This window comes from Marmota flaviventris, chromosome 2 (assembly GCF_047511675.1).
Source record: "Marmota flaviventris isolate mMarFla1 chromosome 2, mMarFla1.hap1, whole genome shotgun sequence".
Taxonomy (NCBI): domain Eukaryota; kingdom Metazoa; phylum Chordata; class Mammalia; order Rodentia; family Sciuridae; genus Marmota; species Marmota flaviventris.
Window position 1 is genome coordinate 99,707,014 of NC_092499.1, and position 24,366 is coordinate 99,731,379.

The following is a 24,366-nucleotide window of genomic DNA, read 5'->3' on the forward strand; positions in this document are numbered from 1 at the left end:
TTCCCATTTAGTCGATGTTAGCTATTCTTTTATGTGATAAAAAATTCAACCCACAGCTGATCTGAACTCACTTCCCTTGGGGTTAAGGAAAAAAAAATCAGAGAAAACTAAAGGCTCAAAAGAGAATGACAAATTTTATGATAAAGAATATGAATTATACCCCATTTGATTAAAAAAAAAGAATATGAAAAAGAGTCTGAAGCACTCACCCAACTTAGCTAAAAAATCTTTTCAAGAATAAAATAAAATGTCTGAGCAGTGAACCAGGAAAATGGTGGGAAAAATCCTGCACTGTGCATTACAGAGAGGGTGAAGCTGGTTGGCTCTTCACCAGGGATGGGAAAGAGTGGAAGGGAGGAAAAGAGAGTCACTGTGCCTGAAAAAGAGTCTGGGTGTTGTTCAGGGGCTGAGGAGTAGCCATACTCAGAAGTTCTATAACTCTGCAAACAAAACCATTAACTAGTTTGGATATGGAAAGTCACAGAACTATCAATATTTGCTTAAACCTTTTTCCAGAAAATGATGCACAGAAAAAACTACAATAGTTTACCTGGGACAGCTGTCCAGCACTAAATAGCTATGCTTTTAATTTAAGAGTTCTTTTTTAAAAATGTTAAATTCTAATAACTTTTCTACTATATCTCAAAACCTAGGTTCTTAAAAGTTATATGAGAATACCTGCCTTTGGTCTTTGGTAGTAGCTTTATGTAGTAAAAGTGTACTTGGAGTAGGATATATCACAGGGAAAGACAGATTTCTCATAGAATAATTTTTTCTTTTTTTTAATACCTCTATTTTATTTATTTATTTTTATGTGGTGTTGAGGATTGAACTCAGTGCCTAACACATGCAAGATGAGCACTCCACCACTGAGCCACAACCCCAGACTGAATCATTTCTTTACGTAATAAAATTATTTCCTCAATCAAGTGCAAAACAAACTAAAACCCTTAACTTTTTGGAGAATATTTTTCTGAAAAGACTTTAAGAAAGAAATCTCAGAGGATGGAAATCATAATTTGTCTTTTTAGCTGAGACAGGACTATTAGGTTCTGGTCTTCAATTTACCATAAGGTAAATATCTGAAAGATCTAGCTAGCTACAATAATCTTCCAATATTAGGAAGAGTACCAAAAGTGCATAAAATTTTATGATACTCCCAAACACAAAAAATCATCTTATGGCTTGAGTGAAGGTTTGACCAAGCACTATTTTAAGTCTTGCAAAAACCCTGCATGACAACTGCTGCTAATAAAGGCTCTGGGCTGAGCTGAGAAAGACCATCAGTCCAGATTCAAGAGCAAAGCTGGCCTCAGGTTGACTGGTAGAACAGGGACACCAAAGCTCTTGTCTAGGTTGTCTCTGCTGATGTTTAGACAAGTAAAACTGCAGAGATCCTTGGAACAACCTCAAGATAAAGCTTGTAACTGCACCTATACCAAAGAATTACCAGAATCCCCACTCTCCAATGGGAGTGGAGAATTACCAGATGCAATTGGTTAAAACTTGAGAAGACTTCATTACAGAAATAATTCAGCATTTGTTCTCATTACTGGGCTGCAGTCTTTGCTAAGCTACTTTTAAAAAAATTAACTCAATACATACCATTTCTTTCAGCATGAACACTAAAGGGGACTTTTATTTTCATTAACATCAAATATCCTATATTCAATACTTCAAAATAAGAAACCATTTGCTTCTTTGGAAACTTAAAAAATTTATAATTGAATGCTAATTCTGTACTCAAAAAGTTACTAGATCTAGCTTGCCAAAAACAATATTTTTAGGTGAGAATATCATGTTTGGTCAAAACTAAATAATAAATCAATATTATCTGACTGTCTCACAGAGAAGACAAGATGAATGCAATGACACTTGCAGATTTTGATTTACTAGAAATAAATGATCTATGAGCTAAAAACTGTATGGATTCTCCATATGTCCTTGGCTAGTTATGCTGCTTCAGAGCCCATGTGAAAAAAACAGTTGCTAAAATCAAAACCAGATGTGAGACACATGTACCACAATTTTAAATGGCATCAAAAGGATATTTTGTTCTAGCACCCACTCCTTTCTAATCTTTAAACAACGTGGCACAATAAATAAATGCCTTCTTGCAAGGTTGAGGGAAAATTTTGCTTTTGTCTAATTAGGAGTTGACTTAAGTGGCAAAACTTGTAGTCGAAGTGCAATATAGCACCAATATAGCACCAATATGTAAAAAATTAAATGAGTTATATTCAGAAAACATCAATCAGTTTTTAAAAGTTAAGTCTGCAGAAACTCCACATTTCAGTGGATATTAATAGAATATCTGCAGAATAGAGATTAAGAACCAGCATTTTTCAGAAGTTCATGACCAGGGGATGGGGGGTGGAGAGGAACAGAGAGTTAGTGTTTAATAGGTACAGAGTTTTAGTTGGGGAAGATGAAACAGTTCTACAAATGGATGCTGTTGATGGTTGTACACACTGTGAATACACTTACTGCCACATAACTATACACTTATAAATGGTTAATATGGTAAATTTTTTGTTTATATATATATATATATATATAAAACCACAATTAAAGTTCAAGAAAGGCATCTTAGAGTTGAGAGAATCCACTGTTAACTACTTACTTCATCCTCATTAAGTTAGATAATCAGAAGGCAAAGCACCTGGAGCACATTATGTCAATTCCTCACAGAAACACTAAGTTAAAACTAAGTATGATGATCGTTGTTTCTCTACAGTCAAGAGGAGGATTATGCAAGGTGACTCAGAGATTACTGAGTTATGTAGGGCTTTCTGCTTGGTTATATAATGCTGCTGCCTCTTCCAAGTCTGTCTTCTCTGATTAGCATCTTATGTTGCTTTTCACATGGAAGCAGGCATTTTAGGTAACAAGAAGAATTATGGGGTGAGTTGGAGAATAATGGGTACAAAAGTTGGAAGAAAATATTTTAATGCTTTATCAGACTTGTTTTTATATGAATAAGCCATGTATTATTGAACGTCCATTTTAACATTAGCATTATCCTATCCATCTATCTATCTATCTATCTACCTATCTTAATCTCCACTGAATATTTTTAATTTAGTTCCAAGTATAATCTTAAAACAGACTATTTCTGCCCATGAAGAGATTAAATTTACTCCCCAAATAAATGCAATTATATCAAATTAATTTTGCTACATATCCAATTTGAGTCATGTTCTAAAAGAAAGTATATAGAGAGGTTGCAAGGAAGAATGTTTCCTAAACTGCAAGTTTTTAGTTAACACTGGAAAAGAACTAGCAACTTTGCCCAAGTCCATGGAAGAAAAAGCATGTCTGCACAGACTGTCATCATGAACATTCATCATGAGAATTTTGATGAACTTGAGCTCACCTTCAATACTTTTTTGATGCTGTTAATTGTTGACGTTAGTAATGACCTTACTTTCTGATCATCATTCAGGTAATCGGCATGTCGAACGCACATAAACAGAATATATGCTGGTAGCCCTGGAATCAAATTGACTGCTACACCCCGAGGTTTTAGTTCTGGAAAATGAAAAAAAATGTAAAATTATACTACATTGAAAGTCTCTGTGAAGCATGCTTTGCCAGATATAAAAGCACAGTTATATAAAGTTCAATCAATCAGGGTAAATCAGATTTAAAAAAAATTTTTTTTTGTACTGGGAATTGAACCCAGGATCACTTTACCACTGAGCTATGACCCCAGTACTTTTAATTTCCTATTTTGAGATGGGGTCTTGCTAAGTTGCTTGGTGGAAGGGAGTGGGGGGTGGGGTCTTGCTACATTGTTGGCGCTGGCCTTGAACTTTCAATCCCCCTGCCTAAGATTCCCAAATTGCTGGGATTATAGGCATGAGCCATCATGTCCAGCAAAAAAGAGTATTTTAACAAATTGTTAAGAGGAGAAATTCTTGAGTGTGGGGACATGTCTATCTAATATTTATATGTCCTGCCCTGACTCTTCCCTTGAACTCCAGTCTTATGTATCAACTGCCTTCTTGATATCTCTCCTTAGATATGTCAAACTGAACCTCTCCCAAACCAACCTCCTGGTTCTCTGATAAACCTGCTCTTTCAGTGTTTGGAAATGGCAGCTCCAATCTTCCAGTCTCTCAGGTTATAAACCTCCTCATCCCTTTGGCTCCTTTCTTTTCTCATAATACATACCTAATCCACCAATGGATCCTGCTGGCTCTCCCTAAAAAATATACCCAGAGTCCAAACTACTTTGCACTACAGTAACTAGCTATTACAATAACTAGCTAGACCACCATTATCTCTTCTCGATTTGCTATAAGAGATTCTTACCTGGTCTCCTTGGTGCACCCTTTGCCCCACAGTATATTTTCTATATATCAACTATAGTATTTCTTTTAAAAAATATAGGTAAGATTATCTAACTCTTGTTCAAGAATCCTCCAGGCAGCTTCTCATCTCACCCATTTATAAAATCTGAAATCCTCATGTAGTCCACGTGACCTGGCCCTGTTCCTCTTCCCAAGCCCTGGCTTACCTGCTTCAGTCAAATGCATTTCCTTACTGTTGGCTGAATATACCAGGCCTGCTCCCACCCCAAGGCCTATGAACTTACTATTTTTTTTTTGCCTCTAAGGTTCTTTACTCAGATATCAGCTCTCTTACTTCCTTTAGCCTCTGTCCAAAGATTACCTTATCAAAAAGTGTTTCCTGACAAATTTTATATAAAACAACACACCTTCCTTCATTCTTTATTCTTTTTTATACCCCCCCAAACAATGACCTCTTGAACATTTTTGCTAAATGAAGATCATGTTGAAACTGAGGTACCTCTGTACCCATATATAGTTCTGAGTTTAATGCCATGAACCTGAAGAATGTTAAATCAAATATAACTGCCAATCACACTGCTGTCACCCTGGCACTTGGGTGGTAGAATGCTGTACATATGCTGACGGAGCAGTTTTAAGGTTTTTCAGTTCACAACTCATGGGTGTGTGTACTCTTTCCTTGTTTACCACCAGCCCCTGAACTGTCTTCTCACAGAGCCAGAAGGCTCATACCCAAGGCCTGATGCCCCTCTATAATGCTTCTGGACTCCCTTCTCATTTGTCCTACCCTGTCCTTCCTTTACTGGAATCTTTATCTTAATTCTTTTGTTTCTTCTTTATTACTAAACTGTTGTCCTCAACATATTTAGATATAAAACTTTCCAGGGAAGTAAGGAAAAACAGAAATTCAGAAACCTAAAAGGCCTATAGGTATTCAACTGTAAGAATCCCTTGAGAGGCTATTTAAAAAGTACTAGACATGGCCAGGCTCTATTTCCTACAGATTTTAATTTAATTGGCTTAAGTTAGAGGGACCATCAATACTTTTCTAAAGTTTGTTGGTGATTCTAATGTGCCCATAGGACTGAGAAGGCCGGGCCTCAAGAGATCCTTACAGTTAGGTCCTAAGCACTTGTCCCTGCAGTTTGACTAACAAAGCATGGGGTAGTCAAGATGCTGCAGCAGCACTGCAATGTACAGCATGTAATTACGACTAAAGAAACTTCAGTGTTGACTACTTAAAAATGATTGATTAGTCTTCCCACCACTGCCACACATACTAGAAAGAGCTTTTATCCCATGTAGAGAATACTTACCTAGAATCAGGTTCTTAACAAGCTTTTGCTCATCTTCCTTCTTGTATTCCAGCATTCCTTGGAAATCTTTTTCTTTCCTGGGAATGTTGACTGGACGGATAGGCTCATCAATGATCTGTCCTGGAGATATATTCTCCATCTGGCCCACTTCATAAGGGGAAAAAAAAAAAAAAGAGCAGAATGGTTTCTAGATAGGAACATGAAACCCTCTCATTTTTCCTATCATTTTAAATGAACTCTGTAACAATACAAACTTGCCATATTTGCCACTTAAAATTGTCCTCTTATAATTATTCTCTGGTGCTAAAATTGGGTGGATAGGTAGCAAAATTAAATGATGATGCTACTCTGACAGGCACTAGAGCCTGATATTATTAACATCAAATAATCTGACCTGAACTGATTTGAAAATTTCAAGTTTTTTTTTTTTTTTTTGTAATAAGGTTTCTCACAAAGGGAAAAAAAAATTTGTACAAGGGGACAGCAAGATCAACTAGTTCTAAGAATCTAGTCATTAAAAACAAAAGAATATTTACTCTAAATGTATCATTATAATCATCTCAGACCACATCAAGAGTGTTCCTTCATACTAACTGATGTGAAAATGTATTTTTTTCCATAAGGGCCTCATAAGGCAAACACCTTTCTCCTGCCACCTCTAATCTCCAAAGAAATCATAAACAAATAAACACCTTTATTTAATATAAATTCCTAAATATTTTTTTTACTTGTTTGTTGCTTTTAATGAATACTAAAGTCTTGCTATGAAGCTGCAATCATTGAAGTACAATAGTATTAAAAATGGTCACTATTGTCAATGACAGCAGCTAGAGAAGAATTATGCTAAGGATAAAAAGAGGCCTCCTTGGGGCTGGGGATGTGGCTCAAGCGGTAGCGCGCTCGCCTGGCATGCGTGCGGCCCGGGTTCGATCCTCAGCACCACATACAAAGATGTTGTGTCTGCCGAAAACTAAAAAATAAATATTAAAATTCTTTCTCTTTCTCTCTTTCAAAAAAAATTTTGGGAAAAAAAAAAAAAAAGAGGCCTCCAAGTTCATCTCAAAGTTGGGAACCAAAAGGGAACATGTGAACTTATCTTGATGATTGTGATAGTAAGCAGGATTTTTATCCTTTAATCTATAGGAAAGGAAAGCAGTTAAGAAATCTCTTTAAGATGCTATCCTTTCTCCATTGCATGGTTTTAGCACCTTTGTCTAATATAAGGTAGTTATAATTTTGTGGATTTGTCTCTGTGTCCTCTATTTTGTACCATTGGTCTACCACCCTGTTTTGGCGCCAGTACCATGCTGTTTTTGTTACTATTGCTCTATCTGGAATCGCAATACCACCAATTTCACTCTTCCTGCTTAGAATTACTTTAGCTATTCTGGGTCTCTTGTTTTTCCAGATGAATTTCATGATTGCTTTTTCTATTTCTGCAAGGAACGTCATTGGGATTTTGATGGGAATTGCATTGAATCTGTAAAGTGCTTTTGGTAGTATGGCCATCTTAATAATATTAATTCTACCAATCCATGAGCAAGGTAAATCCTTCCATCTTCTAAGGTCTTCTTCTATTTCTTTCTTCAGGGTTCTGTAGTTTTCATTGTATACCTCTTTCACCTCTTTTGTTAAGTTGATTCCCAGGTATTTTATTTATTTATTTTTTTTGAGGATATTGTGAATGGAGTAGTTGTCCTCATTTCCATTTCAGAGAATTTGTCACTGATATACAGGAATGCCTTTGATTTATTGGTATTGATTTTATATCCTGACACTATGCTGAATTCATTTACTAGTTCTAGAAGTTTCTTGGTTGAATTTTTTGGGTCTGCTAGGTATAGGATCATATCATCGGCAAATAGTGCTAATTTAAGTTCTTCTTTTCCTATATTTATGCCATTAATTTCTTTCGTCTGTCTAATTGCTCTGGCTAGTGTTTCAAGAACTATGTTGAATAGAAGTGGTGAGAGAGGGCATCCCTGTCTTGTTCCAGATTTTAAAGGAAATGCCTTCAATTTTTCTCCATTTAGAATGATGCTGGCCTGAGGCTTAGCGTATAAAGCTTTTACCATTTTGAGGTAATTTCCTGTTATCCCTAATTTTTCTAGAGTTTTGAACATAAAGGGATGCTGTATTTTGTCAAATGCTTTTTCAGCATCTATCGAGATGATCATATGGTTCTTATCTTTAAGTCTATTGATGTGGTGAATTACATTTATTGATTTCCGTATATTGAACCAGCCTTGCATCCCAGGGATGAATCCCACTTGGCCATGGTGCACGATCTTTTTGATATGTTTTTGTATCCGATTTGCCAGAATTTTATTGAGGATTTTTGCATCTAAATTTATTAGGGATATTAGTCTGTAGTTTTCTTTCTTTGAGGTGTCTTTATCTGGTTTGGGAATCAGGGTGATATTGGCCTCACAGAATGAATTTGGAAGTACTCCCTCTTTTTCTATCTCCTGAAATAGATTATAGAGTATTGGTATTAGTTCTTCTTTAAAGTTCTTGTAAAACTCTGCTGTATATCCATCCGGTCCTGGGCTTTTCTTGGTTGGTAGTCTTTTGATGGCTTTGTCTATTTCCTCAATTGATATTGGTCTGTTTAGGTTATATCATCCTGACTCAATCTGGGTAGCTCATATGCCTTAAGAAATTTATGGATGCCTTCACTATCCTCTATTTTATTAGAGTATAGGGTTTCAAAATAATTCAACAAATGGTGCTGGGAGAACTGGAAATCCATATGCAACAAAATGAAATTGAATCCCTTTCTCTCACCATGCACAAAAGTCAACTCAAAATGGATCAAGGAGCTAGGAATCAGACCAGAGACTCTGCGTCTAATAGAAGATAAAGTTGGTCCTAATCTTCATCACGTGGGGGCAGGCCCCAAATTTCTTAATAAGACACCTATAGCACAAGAGTTAAAACCAAGAATCAACAACTGGGACGAATTCAAACTAAAAAGTTTTTTCTCAGCAAGAGAAGTAATATGCGAGGTGAATAGGGAGCCTACATCCTTGGAACAAATTTTTACCCCTCAAACATCAGATAGAGCTCTAATCTCTAGAGTATACAAAGAACTCAAAAAGTTAAACAACAAAAAAGCAATAACCCAATCAACAAATGGGCCAAGGACTTGAACAGAAACTTCTCAGAAGAGGATATACAATCAATCAACAAATACATGAAAAAATGCTCACCATCTCTAGCAATCAGAGAAATGCAAATTAAAACTACTCTAAAATACCATCTCACTCCAATAAGAATGGCAGACATTATGAAGTCAAACAACAATAAGTGCTGGCGAGGATGCTGGGGAAATAGGTACACTCATACATTGCTGGTGGGACTGCAAATTGGTGCAGCCAATTTGGAAAGCAGTATGGAGGTTCCTTGGAAAGCTGGGAATGGAACCACCATTTGACCCAGCTATTCCCCTTCTCGGACTATACCCAAAAGACCTAAGAAGAGCATACTACAGGGACACAGCCACATCAATGTTTATAGCAGCACAATTCATAATAGCTAGAATGTGGAACCAACCTAGGTGCCCTTCAATAGATGAATGGATTAAAAAAATGTGGCATTTATACACAATGGAATATTACTCAGCACTAAAAAATAATAAAATCATGGCATTTGCAGGGAAATGGATGGCATTAGAGCAGATTATGCTAAGTGAAGTTAGCCAATCCCTAAAAAACAAATGCCGAATGTCTTCTCTGATATAAGGGGGGGTGACTCAAAATGGGATAGGGAGGAAGAGCATGAGAAGAAGACTACGACTAAATAGGGAAGAGAGGTGGGAGGGAAAAAGAGGGAGAAGGGGAGTTGCACAGAAGATGGAAGGAGAACCTCATTGTTATACAGAATACATATATGATGTTGTAATGAGAAAAAGAAAAAAAAGTGTGTCACATTAGATTGGATAGAGAGAAAGAATGGGAGAGGAGGGGAGGAGTAGGGAGGATAGGAAGGGCAGCAGAATAGAATAGTCAATATGATTGATGTATGTACATTCCATGTATGTATTATAAATCAAAATGCATTCTACTATCATGTATGACTAAAAAAATAAATTAAAAAAAAAAGAAATCTCTTAAAGCATACAATAAGTTTGGGTTCTCAGATTGTTGTCAAATGAAATGCAGATCAGATGCAAAAATATTAGAAAGTTTAAAGGTGCTGGCTCCATGAGGTATCAGAACTTTTGTGTTGCTCTGGGCATTTCCTTTTCTAGTTCTAAGAAACCAATTCTACAGGAAAAGATTATCATAGAGAACAAAATACCTGCTAGTGCTCTTGCTTATGTGGCATGGAGCATGGTGACATATCTTCCACCTCATGATGCAACATCACATATTGGGACTGTAAGTGCTGAAAACCTGGTTTAGGTAGAATCACCACCATCTACCAACACTATGATATCTAAAGAGTGATCAGATTGCAATTGGACAGCTAGGGGCTACAACCAACTCCCGTGATCTAGTGCTGCAGATACAAGATGCAGTCTGAAACCCACCAGGTGAGTTTTATAATATAATACTTTATGTGAGAGAAGAGGAGACTCAAAACTGTTTATTTTCATATTAATTACTTCTGGGGTCAGTTTAAACACAACACCCACAAGGAATGATGATGAAGTTGTGGCCTCCAGAGATTATGGGCCTGCTGATGTGTGTTAAAATAATAAATTCTCTGCCATTTATGTTTCTAGTTACTTTAAGCCACAGAGATAATTCTAAGAGGGGAAACTGGGAGGAAACGAATTTAACATTAGATTTATCAGTAAAAGCACATGTCTACCAGGTGTGGTAATACGTGCCTGTAATTGCAGCTACTTTGGAGGCTGATGCAAGAAGATCAGAAGTTTGAGGCCAGCCTCAGCAACTCATTGAGACCCTGTCTCAAAATTAAAAATTAAAAAGGCTCAGTAGTAAAATGCCACTGTCCCCAGTACTGGGGAGCAAAAATCTAGAGTCCATGTAACCCAAAGAAGATGTTTTAAGCCTACTACTTTTATACTTCCTTAAGATGCCACTAACTGTGAGATATGCCATTTTATATAACACTGAAAAAAATGGCAATAAAATGATAATAGTGCATCAATAATTTTAAGACATATTCCAACTTCAGAGGTGCTAAAATGTGAAGCATGCACCTCAAAATTATAAAATATGATGAATACTTTCAATAAAAGAGCTTGTATGTTAAAAGAAAGCTTCACTTTCTTTTTGCAAAATCTTGAACTAGGATCTTTTTTGGTCTGAACAAAAATGTCACACAAATTTTCCCATTAAAATTTTTCTCTCTGCCTTTGAATTCTTCCTAGAGACTTAAGTCTTTACAAAAACTCACAGATAAAAGACAGCTATCAGCTCAACGTAATCTTGATTTATTTAGCAAAATTATTTACTAATTAAAATAAAATGTCAACTTCTATGCAGCATCAGGAAAATACAAAGCCTGGAAGGGATTAAACCAGGACACTACCCCAGTTTTCTTTTTCTTTCTTTTTTGGCACTAGGAATTGAGCCCAGAGGCACTTTACTAAGCTATAGCCTTAGTCCTTTTTATTTTTTATTTTAAGACAGGGTCTCCCTTCATTACTGAGGCTAGCCTCAAACTTGCACTCCTCCTGCTTTAGCCTCCTGAGTTGCTGGGATTACAGGTATGTGCCACCATGCCTGGTTCTACTCCAGTTTTCAAACACTCAAGAGACATTGGTGGCTGTAATGGTGTGAACATTTGTGTCTTTCCAAAGTTTATATTGAAACTTAATCCCCAATGCAACAATATTAAAATGTGGAGCCTTTATGAGGTGATTAGTCCATAGGAGCTCCACCCTTAAGGATGGGATTAGTGCCTTATAAAAGTGTTATAAGGAACTAATTAGGCCTTTTGTCCTTCCATCCCTTCCATGTGAGGACACAGCCTATGAACCCTCTGGAGGGCACAGCAACAAAGCACCACCAGGGAAACAGAAATCAGGCCTTCAACAGGCAGTGAGCCTGCACGCACCTTGATCTTGAACTTCCATCCTCTAGAACTAACTATGAGAAACAAATTCCTGTTGCTTAAAAATCACCCAGTCTCAGGTGTTTTGTCAGAGCAGCACAAATGAGCTGAGATGGCAGTTGCTTAGTCCAGTGCTTTATCCAATGCAGACTCTTTCTACAAAAAGCTGAAGCAATCCCTATTACTGTTTTCTAAATTCTTTATAAACTTGAAAGGAAAACATTCCTTAACCTTTTTGTTATGGAAAAGGAAAGAAAATTGGATTTTTAAAAAAATTTTACTTTTCCACACTTGGCACCAGGAAGATATTGATCTCAGGTTCAATTAAAACAGATATATTCCTATAAGTGGAGAAGCTCTGTTGGAAAACATGACTCAAAGGAGAGAAAGCAGTGGTTCTCAGAGAGCTTGGGTTCTGGTCCTGTATCTTACTGGCTGAGGCTTTGGGAATGTCACCTATGCTTTTTTTTCTCTTATAAAATAATCAAATGATTTTTAGAAGACTTTCAGGTATAAATTTCTTAACTACAAAAACAGAGATGGAACACCCAATCCTAGATTAAAATACAGCACAAAGCACATCAAATTTTGAAATACTCTCCATTTAACTATATAATTCCTGCTAAAAAATTATATAGGTTGGTATTTTTAAAAACAGATTTTGCTGGATTTTAAAAAAAGTCTCCTTAATTAAATGTAGCCCATAGGAAAAGGTAAGAGTTGTGTTATTATAAACCCAAAGGATTTAAGTATGTTATAATATATGCATTAAGTATGTTGAAGAAAAATATTCACTTTTGGCTACCAGAAAGTGCTTTGCTATACAAAGTTGCCAGTATTTTCTGTACAACTGTGAGATTCATGGACAAAGAAAGAAGTGTTAGAAAAATCTTTCATCTATATTCCCTAATTTGAGGGTAGAGCAGGGACAATGCCTGCCATAAGTTCCAGGTCACATAAATCTATTAATTTTATTCTCTAGTTAATGTTATCACTTGACTCAAAATATAACCTTTCTTAAGAACCATTATGTCTTTGTTTGACTTAATCTAAGCCTTCTCAAATGTTTTTAGCTTTATACCTATCAGCTTTAAACTTGTCAGGGTTGTTTCACTGAAAAGTTGATTTCTGATTAATAATAGCCTAAAATTAGTAACATCTTGAAATATTCTAATGTTATCTTTTAAAAATGTATACATCAAAGAAAGCTGATTAAAAATGTAAAATTACTAATGTATGGCAAAGAAGCCAGTAGGAGATCAACATAAGCAATCTCACAAGTTAATACCCTTAAAAATCAGTTTCTTTCAAGCAAATGCTCTTGTCTGATTAAAACCTTATGATATAATTTAGTGCACAATAAGTGTAGAAAGTTCTTTTTTAAATTGTATATCTCTCATGTGTGAGTGTGTGATTTGGGGTTTCAAAATTTCAACATTATATGAAGAATTATATATCAAATATGACTACAAAGTAATCTTTCTGATTTCTAAACAGTTATTCCAGTATTTGTATATCTAAGAGAGAAATATCCTCTTTAAAGTAAATATTCAAGTTGTCATGTTCTAAATATTTCTGAAACTTATTTATTTTTTTCAACAAACACTTAAGAAAGGACTATTATAGGTCCGACACCATACTCAGGGCTATGAAAACAAAAGAAAGATAAGAGGTAGGTGGTTCCTATGCTAAGGAAGTTTATAGTTTATCATGAAAGACAATAATTCAAACAAGGAAAACTACTAAAAATATGATGTAGTGAAAATCATAGAAGATGTGAGCCAAACTGTGGTGCACAGAGGGCAGGGCCATAAGATCTATCTGTAGGATCAGGAAAGGCTGCTTTTGAGGGTGTGACACATGATTCTGGTCTCAAAGGATGAGTAGACTTGACCAGGAGAACAGGAAGCCAAACAGAATAATTATGATAGGTCCTGGCATGTTTGAGGAATGAAAACCATACTTATGAGTCAATCATAGTAGATTCTCTTGAACATTACCAGTAGTGGGAAATCTTAACTCTTTGAGCCAAGCAGAAATTAAGCAGAATGACATCTAGAGAATAAGATGGGAGATCAGGCTGAGTAATATCATTTTAGGTATGAAGGCAATTCCAAAGAGTTTCTCTAAAATCTCTCAAGCAGTGAGAAGTTTGTTGAAAAAAAGCTTAGAATATGGCTTTAGTCCTGTTCACTGTTAGATCCCTGGTGCCTACAACTGTGCTCAGATCATGGCAGAAACTCAGTATATTTATTTAATGAACAAACACACTAATCCACAAAACAAGATTAATTTATTCATAATAATAACAGCAACTTATATTTAATTTTTCTCAAGGAGTTTTCCTGCCATTATCATAAAGAAACCATGAGATATTTTAAAAAATCTTATTTCTTTATTTTCATTAGTCATATTTTTATTTGCTTCTCTTTTTTCCTCTATCATACTGTGGATTCTTTGAGGAAACAGACTTTATATCACTCCTGTCAGTATCCCAAATATTAAAAGTTAATACTAACAACTAAGTTATATGTAGCATTTACTATGTATCATAAACTATTCTAAATGTATTATTCATACCAACTCATTCAATTCTTATAACTATATCAGATACTATTAACATTTTCATTTAACATATTGGAAAACTGAGGCATAGAGAGGTTTGGTTACTTGTCCAATATTATATGGTTAGTAAGCAGAAGGATTTTTTTTTTTTTTTTTTTTTTGGTCCTGGGGATTGAACCTGGGGCACTTGACCACTGAGCCACATCCCCAGACCTTTTTATATTTTTATTTTGCGACAGGGCCTTGCTAAGTTGCTTAGGCCCTCACTAAATTGCTGAGGTTGACCTTGAACTCATAATCCTCCTGCCTCAGCCTCTGGAGCTGTTGGGATTACAAGTGTGCACCAGCACGTCTGGCAGTAAGTAGAATGATTAAAACTTGAACCCAGGAAGCCTGGCTCCACATTCCATGCTCTTAATGGCCATGTATACTGTCTAGCACATTACCTGGCATACATGAGACACTCATTAGATGCTTGATGAATGAATTCTCTCCTTCTGAAAATATAATTCCCACCACAGAAAGAACATTTTTCTTCATGTAGAAATAGGAATTTCCACTCCACAGAAATTAGGTTTGCTAAAGGTTATTTTTCCTAATATTCACATACAGTCTTTGTTAGGCTGCTTGTATAGCAATAAACAACCAAGATTCAATGACTGTCATATAAAAAATATATTTAGTACCTTCTAGTTCACCAATTTTTTTGGCAAAAACTTTCAGTTGTTTTTTCAGTTTCCGGACAGTCTTATCCTGTTTTTCAAGTTGTTCCATCAAATCCTAAAGATCAAAATGAGAAACATAACAAAAAGATCAAAATAGCCCTTTTAAAATTTCCCTTTCCAAGGGAGAGCTGACACAGCATCACAGAAATAGTACTGTTAGTTTACAAAAAAGCTTCAGAGCAGCTTGTTGGTGGAGCCCCCACCTGGCTAAAACTGGCAGGCATGGGAAATACAGCTATAATAAAGCCAAATGTTAAAATACACAATGCAGTAAAATCTTTACAGCGTGATGGATGGCAAGCTTCCTGTGGAGTCTTTTTAAGTAGACTCTCTATGGGTAAAATAATCAAACCTTTTCAATATATTGTTATTACAGTGAAATGGCTTATTTTAAAGGGAAACTAGGCAAGCATGAATTTTGATGAGTTCACAAAAGGTTTTGGGAGAAGATTTAAGGATCATTGAACTTATCAAGCAGGAATTGAACCCTACTCTATGAGAGACCCATTCTTTGGAGCTGTTAGAATAGCTCTGAAACTTTAAAGTTTGGGGAATTAAAAGGTAAGTTGAAAAATAATCATAGAGAATGGGATAAAGAGCAGTTTGATGACTTTGGGCCAAAGTGGCAGGTGACACAAGACACTCATGAAATCTTGCAGGTGATATATACAAAGAAAGGGAATAATTATGAATGTGTAATGCAAAAGAGGAAAAACAGTATGTTTATGGTGGGAGGTATTAAAGTGTATGATTATTGTCTCTGTAAAAGAGAATTCTCTAAAATGCCAGCACATAATTAGAAACTCAAAAATTAAAGCAAATAAGAGCAGACTCAGAGTTTAGAAGGGAAATGAGTCAGGGATGTTTGTGGTTTTCATTCAGGTTACAGAGAAGACAAGTGTTTACAAATCCAAATATCATTTGTTCTCCAGTTTAGACAGGAGTGGATATAGATACTAGACTAATGATCTGGGTTTTTTGTTTTGGTACTGGGGATTAAACACTGAGTTATATCCCCAATCCTTTTTGGATTTTTTTGAGACAGGGCCTTGCTAAGTTGCTGAGGCTGGTCTAGAATTTGTGATTCTCCTGACTCAGCTTCCAGAATTACTGGGATTACAGGCTAAAATGATGACTTGAAGGGAATAGTTGCTAATGCTTTGTTCAAACTGCTAATTGCTTCTTGGATTTCATGTGATCTTTCAAATCATATTGCTTCCATCACACTGTAAGCCTAGTGTTAATAACAAACCACACATGAGAATGGACGCAGGACACTGACAGAGATGACACCACTGGCTAAAAGATAGCTGTGGGCAGAAATACGTTTTGTCAAAGTTTTTGAAAAGACTTCTGGTGAGGGGCAGGCAGCAGTGTGCTCTTCAGATATAGAGGGCTAAAATTAGCAGGAAGACAAGGAAAAAACACTGTGGTTTTACATACAATCATCCGTTTGTAAAGTGAAATCCGATATGATTGATACTTCTTAGGGTCATCTGCATATAATTCCTCAAAATACTGAAAAAACAGGCATAATGGATATTTGTTTTTTTTCCCCTTGTCTTTGAGGGAACACTAAAATTCATTTAAAATGAATTCATTCAGCAAAATTCATTTAAAAGTATTTTAAAACACAAATAATGAATTTGTATATATTCAGAAGACTCTGATTTGTCATTGCTATATATTATTTTCTAGTATGGATAATTTTAACTACCTTCTTACAGATTTTTTTGCATAATAAAAAGAAATGAATGATGTCCAGGACACCATCATTTAGATGGTAAACAGAATGGTCATCCACACTGCCCAGACAAGGCTGTCACTTCAGTCTTCAGCCCTCTTACCCTTTTATCTCTAGCCTTCCCCATAGGTGATGCTCAGGAGTTTGCTAGACCTACTTTGCTACTGGCAGCCATAGCAAGGGTAGGGAAGGCAAATAAAATTAAAGGGAAAATATTGGCACTGTTAGTACTCTTGTTTGGAGAGAATGGTGAGAAACCCTCGGCCCTTCTTCCCTGAAAGGCATCCTGGGGGAGGTCTGTGAAACCTGTTCACTCGAGAAGGAGAGATACCATTCTTGTGTTTGTGTTGGGGCAGTAGGTGGCTGGTGGATGTCACGCAAGGTGACATTTCCATTAATGTTCTTCATTTTCAAGAACACTAAGCCTAGGTCCATTGCTGCTTGAATTTTCTTCTCAAGTGCTTCCAAGAATTACACAACTGAGATTGAGAAACCATAATGAGTTGGCAAAAGCACATAATTTCATGTACTTCTATTTGAATCCATTCTCCTGAATTAGTAGTCAGTGTAATGGCAAGAGAAGCAGCTGACTTAAAAGGGTATTCCCCAAACTCAAACTCATTAACCTGATTTTTATGGCTTAAAATGTAGAGGCCCATTTTATTTTTATGTTAGCTATGAAAATTGCTAGGAAAAATTAATACTACCGACAGTTTGCAAAGGAAATACTTGATCAACTTAGTGTGTAAACTTTGGGAATCTGCCACCCAGAAGCACCTTTATTTCAGATTCACCTAGTATTTTAAGACAATCATTTATAAGCACAAAATTTTTTTACTGATCAATCAATGTTAGTTAGTATATTTATCAATTCTTAGTCACCAAAGAATTGTTAGTTTAATTTAAGCAACAAAATATACTTGGGAATAATAAATGACATTTCAAAAATATTTAATGAATCAGTAGTTTCTCTGACAAATTGGCAAGATTTCAGTCACTCTGAAGAGTCCAAATACAACATTCACCCTCTTCCTGTATTCCCACCATGAGCCTCACGCAGAAATACAGACTGCAAAAAGAATACCTTCCGCTTTGCTTCTAATTCACACAAAAAATGGCTGGATAAATGACACTAGAAATCTATTTGTAATATAGAGTATCACTAATGAAATAATGGACAGATGATTCAGATTGCAAATTTTCAGAGAGAATTCAAAGTATTTTATTATAGGTCATTAAGAAACCTTAATTTAAAAAAAAAGACAAATTCTCAAAAGTCTTAAAAAACTTTTCTCAAAATCAGGCTATCACTACAATACAGATTTTACACAGAAGTATGGAATTATAATCTTTCAATGATTTTTAATATTATGTGTATATCTGTCAGATTTTAAAAACAACAAATCTGTAATAAAGATTATTACGTGACAGAAACAAATAACTTAGAAAATATTTTCAGTAAAAAAAGAAAACAAACAAGGAAAAAGGAAAAGAAAAAACTTGGATTCCATACCAGTGTTCAAAAATCTGGCAAGGGAAAAAAATTCTGCATTTGTTACACAAGTTCTTCTTTTTTTTTTTTAAATTTTTTTATTAGTTCTAATCAGTTATACATAACAGTAGAAAGCTCTCTGATTCATTGTATACATATGGAGAAGAATTTTTCTCTTCTCTGGTTGAGCATGAAGTAGAGTCACACCATTGTGCAATCATACGTACAAGTTCTTCTTAAAAGAATAAGTCTAAACCTGAATCCTGACTCCCTCTCCTGTCAATAAGCTCCATCCAGCATTAACCAAAAGCCCCTTATTGGTTCTGCCAACCACCTTCCCTGATCTCTACTCTAACCTGCTCTTGTCTGCCTGAGAGAGAGGCTGGGATGGCCTTGGTGGCTGCTTGGGGACCAAATGTAAGCAAAATTGCCCAGTATCTGTCATGGCAATCACATACCAAACCTCCTGAGAAGGCAGAGAATCCTTAGCTGAAATGGATGAAGCAGGTTGCCTCAGACTCTATCAAAACCCAGTATGTAGTTGGGTGGCTCTCTTCCTGACCTTCCAAATGACATCTGAGAACACTTGGACACCTGGAGCTTTCTGTGAGAACAACCTGTGCAGGTTGTTCATTTGTACAAATTTATTCATGTTTTCTTTACTGTTTCTATTAGGGTAAGAGAGTAACAAATATGGGGCATGGAAATTTTCTCAGCAAGGAAAAGCTGTGTTTGATCAAAAAGAAACCAAGATATACAGCAATGCAAAGCACTGCCTGCTGAGAGGGGGCATGTGGGGGTAGGGGGGTGGTACTTCTCCTTACCAAGTTTTCATTGGTCAACCGGGTGATCTCGTGCTGCAGGCTGGCCTCGATGCGGGCCTCTGGGGGTAGCTGTAAGTTCTGAGCCAGCAACTGCTGCTGCCGGTTGTTCTCTTCCTTCAGGCTCTGGATCTCCCCTCGGAGGGCCTCAGCCTCATTCTCATGGCTCCTCTTCTGTGACTGCAGCTGGGATTCCAGGAGCCTGAAGAGAAGCCATACAAGTAGAAAGAAAAGATGACACTTTGAGTTCCTGCCTAAGTGGTGTTGGGTAGGGCTTCATGCTCACCTACAAAAGTAGAAAAAGCAGGTACTCTCTAGTAGCCCTGAATCTTCTGACTTGATTAAAGTAAAAAAACCCAAACAAGGACCAGAAATGTATGTGAACACTCTCATATTTGTGTCTTTCTGAGCAGTATAAAATTCTCAGAGGTCTGAAGAGACAGAGGAGTCTTAGCTCTTTAAAAAATTCATAGGAAATGATGACTTAAAAAAAAAAAGGAAAGACCTAACTCTAATCTGGATTTCTATATTTATAAGCTAGAATTAAATGTGGAAAACACAGTATCACTGCTACCAAATAACTCTGCACTATAAGGGCAAGCTTACAAACTCCCAATCTAATTAAATATGCCTTTAAGGATTATAGTTACTAACTCTAGGTAGAGGGTGGGACCAGGGTCCCATTTTTATATTTTACTCTTATCACTAAAGGACAGAAATGCTGGAGCCTTACTCTAAAATATATGCAGATTTAGTTAAATTCAGACAGAAAGTTCTGTAATTTCATATATGCACATATTTTAAATTTATCATCATCTCTCTCCCCATAAATTTATATAACAGTAACAGAATCCAAACATGACATGGTTTTGGAATACAAGTATTAACAGGACCAACAAGTGGTTACTGTTTCTTTGAGCAACCATGTAGCCAGCTGTGCCCACAAAGTAGATGAGGGCACTGGCAACAAAGATGCCAGAGAGTAAGAGCATCCTCCCTTCACTGTGCTTCCCTGCTTGTACAGTCACTCCTTTTCTAAACACAAAATGAAGTGATGGTTAAGACCTGATGCAAGAAAAAAACAAAAAACAACAACAACAACAAAAAAACACAGTGGTACACATCTGTAATCCCAGTGACTCAGGAGGCTGAGACAGGAGGATCACAAGTTTGAGGCCAGTCTCAGCAACTTAGGGAGACCCTGTCTCAAAAAAGGGGGGCTGATGATGTAGCTTAGGGGTAAAGCACCCCTGGATTAAATCCCCAGTTACCCCCACCACCACCACCACGACCACCAAAAAAAAAAAAAAAAAAAACTGATGTGAAGAAAGAAAAGAAGACATTCTTTTATTCTAACTGTCTTGGTTTGCCAACTGCTGGGTAAAACTTACTGATGCCATTGCAAGCAAGCTGTTAAAATTTCAAAAGAATTTAAACCAATAATACTTCAAAATTAATGACAGTGTTTTATGGTTAGAATAAACAAAGCAGAATAAGCGGAAGCCCCCTGAACAAACAGTATTTTAAGACTTTTAAAAATTTAATTCTAAAATGGATTTTTATGAGATTTAAGATATACATGTCAATAAGCAGATGATTATCTGCATTAAAAGATATTGCTATTTCAATTTATTTTCTTTCCCTTAAACATGAAACCCTCCTAATTTGTTGTCTCATGCATGTGAACTTTGTAATAACCACAAGGAATGCCAAATCATTTATTTGATATTATTTTTAGGCAGTATAATAATATACAAGAAAGCAGCCACATTGCTACAGGTACATATATCATGTAGACTGATCTTTGAAACAAGAAGCTGCTAATTAAGTAATAAATATTAGTTCCTACCCCCCAAAATTTGTACCATACTTAAAAGATTTTGTTTTCTCAACTCCTAGAGAGAGAGATTCACAACTTTTAGATATTCACTCTAGAAAGTATCATTCACTTATAGGAAGTAATTTTCATATTCACCATCAATCAATTTTAGCTTTAATAGTATCTCTTAGAGGAGAAGGTTTTTGAGAAGGTGTCTGGCTGAATGTTCTAAGTTTAATAGGTTTTAATGAAACTGATTTACCCAGGAAGACAATGCAAAAGAAACACAGAGTTAAAGTCACAAGGTCACTGTTAGTAAGAAAAACAACAAATTAATAACATTCCATTTTGAGGACACAAATATAACCTGTTGGCTTGTTTTAACCCTTCATAAACCAGCCACAGCTCTCCATCCTCATTCAATTCATGGTAATCCATAGCAGAAGATCTTCCATGCAAATGAAACAAAAATGCAAAACACAAAGGAATACAGGATGGTAATGAGATGATGATGGTCAAGAGTAGCACATGGTATTTCAATATTTTATTAAGTGAGTAAGATTGTTTTTATTTATCACAGATAACACTAGAACATTACCACAAAAATTATTTTTGGTTAATTTTTAAAAAATGGGTAACATGTAACATCACATGTATGTGCATAGAAATTATAGCAAAAAAACAAGACCAAGAGTTTTTTCCCCCCCAAATAAGAAATGAACTAAAAAGTGAGAAAGAAATTCTGTTTTTAACATTTTATTCAGCTGGCTGAGCGATTTTGTATATTAGGCATTAGATTGGAGGTTAACCATGGCATACGTGTGGAATGAAAACTCCAGTTATTGTCTTCATGTGGCAATCTTCACAGTATATCTCAAAATAAAATTTTAAGTCTTCTGGGTAGGAACTTGTTTTAGCTTAATGAAATCTGATTCTCCATTTAAAAATTTGTTTTAAAATTTTTTATAGGAGTAACATAAGAACATGTCCAATGTATTCAGCTTTTATGACATGATTTCAAGTTATTTTCCTCAAAGACTAATCTTAATATATGGAGAAACTCCCTTTATATTAGAGCTGTATCACATTTTATTAGAAGTAGTTAACAGATAAGAATGACAAAATTGATAACAGTTTTTTTCTAAGATACAAACATTTGTGTGTTTGCTAAGTGCCAGATGCTGTTCTACATCCTTTCATTATATTTCAGTTAGTTCTCCCAGTAACCTAATATATACCATGTGCCACATTACACAGGAAGACTTGGAGACTTGGAAGTAAGATACCTGTAGAGGCTACACAGCTGGTAAGTAGTGGATCCCAGCACTGTGTGACTATAGAGTACAGGTTCTTACTCTTGCTATATAATCTTGTTGATATATTTTCATAACACAAATTGAAGGAATTCTGTTTTCCATCTACCATCTCTTCCTAGAAAATTCATCTGTTTCCAGGTTTCAATTGTATTATTATAATCTGATGACTTCAAAATTTATATCTCGCCCAAATATCTCTCCTGGATACAGATCTATGTATTCAATTGCCTAATGGATTTCCCTCCTTGGATGTCTTCCTGGTTCCTTAAATTCAATATGTGTAAGTCTACTGATCACTGTCCCACACTCCAGTCTCATATCATGAAATGGCATCACCACATTCAACCAAGTGTCCATAGCACATACCTCAGGCTTCCCCATTCTTCACCACATATTCAATATACAAAAAGGGCAAACTGACCTCATCTTCTCACGTATCTTTCAAAGTATCCAATTTCTCTCAATCCCAACTGCCACCAACCAAGCCCAAATCACTATAATCAGTTACTGGATTATGTTTTCAATCTGGTGACTGGTCTTCATGTTTTCAATCTTGTTCCACTGCAATCTACTCTCAACATAATAGCCAGGGCTAGATTTCTAAAATTCAAATCTCATCACATCATTCTCCTACTTAAACCTTTCAATGCTTTCCACTATCTTCAGAATAAAATCCAAACACTCTGATTGTCTCACCAGCAGCCTATAATCTCTGAGAAAGCAGGGACTTAATTTATTTTCCTTATTGCTGTATTGTCACTATGTGGCACAGAGTCTGCCATGAAGTAGGTATACAACATATACCTGGTGACTGAATAGCTGAGTGGATACATGAACAGTGTAATATAGCTCTTTCTATAAAAACATAATCTTAGATACAAAGACATGTTTATTATTTATAATCATAAATTTTAATTAGAATTTCAGTTTAACCAAACAATTTCATAAGCATTCTCTACACTTAGCCATTAAAGAAGTATCTTACTTTTTGTATGACTAGTATCTTTGGTTTGTGAAGTATTTACGAATACCAATTCTGATACTATGCATCAAGAGATCTAGACTGAACACTGGTAATACATAACTCTGGAATTGTCTTTCTCTGTAATTATCATTGGCCATTATTCTCTCAAAAGGACCTAGCACATAATCATTAATATTAATATTTCTATAATACTGCAGCTTTGTTGACAAGTGTAGTGGCAGTAAGGCTGAGGAGAATTCCATCTATGAGCCTTCATTCTCTCATCCTCAAAGTCATAGTACCCTTTTAGAGTTGTCCGACCAACACTAATGTAATCCCAGATATCTTATCACTATTCTTCATACTAAATTTCAATTATTGAAAGCTTCACTTGTCCCTACAAACCTTCAAATAACCATCCTGAATAACTAACCCATTCTATGAAAGGAACTACACAAGACAGCCCAAACTGAACAACTATTTTTCTTCTCAAGACAGCTCCTCAGGGCTAAGACCCTACATATACAGCAACATCTTCCTGTAATACAAATAAAAATTTCACTGACATCTCCATCAATAATGCTACCTAATTTTATAAATGGGATTTTAACCGGGTTCACATTGGACATCTTGGATTATCTTTGCACATGATGAGATGTCTAATAAAGCAATGAATAAATATGCTGACTTACTGTACAAAAGTCTAGCTTAAAGACTTAAACCCAACACAGGTAAACCAAAACCAACAAAAGAACCATTGACTTACCTATTTGTTTCTTTCAAACCAATGTATGCTTGTGCTATTTCACCTTTATCTTTCATTTTTTGTACATCTTCCAAAAGTATTGTGGAATCTGTCATTGTATTCTGCAGAAGGAAATGACACATTTCCACATTAAGACTCAACTCAAAAGTTTTGGACCACATATAACATACTCCTTTCCTCCAGTTGAGGGTGTGGAGCTATAAGCGTCACCACACCTGAGCCCCATTTGAACATCAGCCCCAGCCCCAGCCCCTGTAACTACAGAGGAGAGTTTGGTCCCATCAGTCCCTCTTCTGAGAATGCTTAACACTCTACTACACAGGGAATGAGATTATAGAGTACCACTGCTCTGTGATTACCACCACTGATGGGCTATGTGTTTTATATTATGTAAAAATTATACATACATATACATATATAGTATATTATACAGTATTAGAAAAAAACACCAGACAGTATTTTAATGGCATAAAAGAGCCATTCTTTTTACTA

The 24,366-nt window shown here is 35.8% G+C and overlaps 1 protein-coding gene across 4 annotated transcripts in view; it reads right to left on the minus strand.

The window, feature by feature from the left end:
- Window positions 1-24,366, minus strand: part of Myo5a (myosin VA) — a 203,258-nt gene that overhangs the window by 18,602 nt on the left and 160,290 nt on the right. The window contains exons 29-35 of one of the 4 annotated variants that reach the window (XM_071608269.1): window positions 23,875-23,975; window positions 21,196-21,276; window positions 19,013-19,211; window positions 16,396-16,470; window positions 14,914-15,007; window positions 5,633-5,779; window positions 3,377-3,531 (exon numbers count right to left, since the gene is read on the minus strand). In XM_071608269.1, coding sequence (XP_071464370.1) covers window positions 3,377-3,531; window positions 5,633-5,779; window positions 14,914-15,007; window positions 16,396-16,470; window positions 19,013-19,211; window positions 21,196-21,276; window positions 23,875-23,975 — 852 coding nt within the window. The remainder of the gene's footprint in view (window positions 1-3,376; window positions 3,532-5,632; window positions 5,780-14,913; window positions 15,008-16,395; window positions 16,471-19,012; window positions 19,212-21,195; window positions 21,277-23,874; window positions 23,976-24,366) is intronic. The other 3 variants (XM_071608271.1, XM_071608270.1, XM_071608272.1) reach the window with 3 other exon arrangements.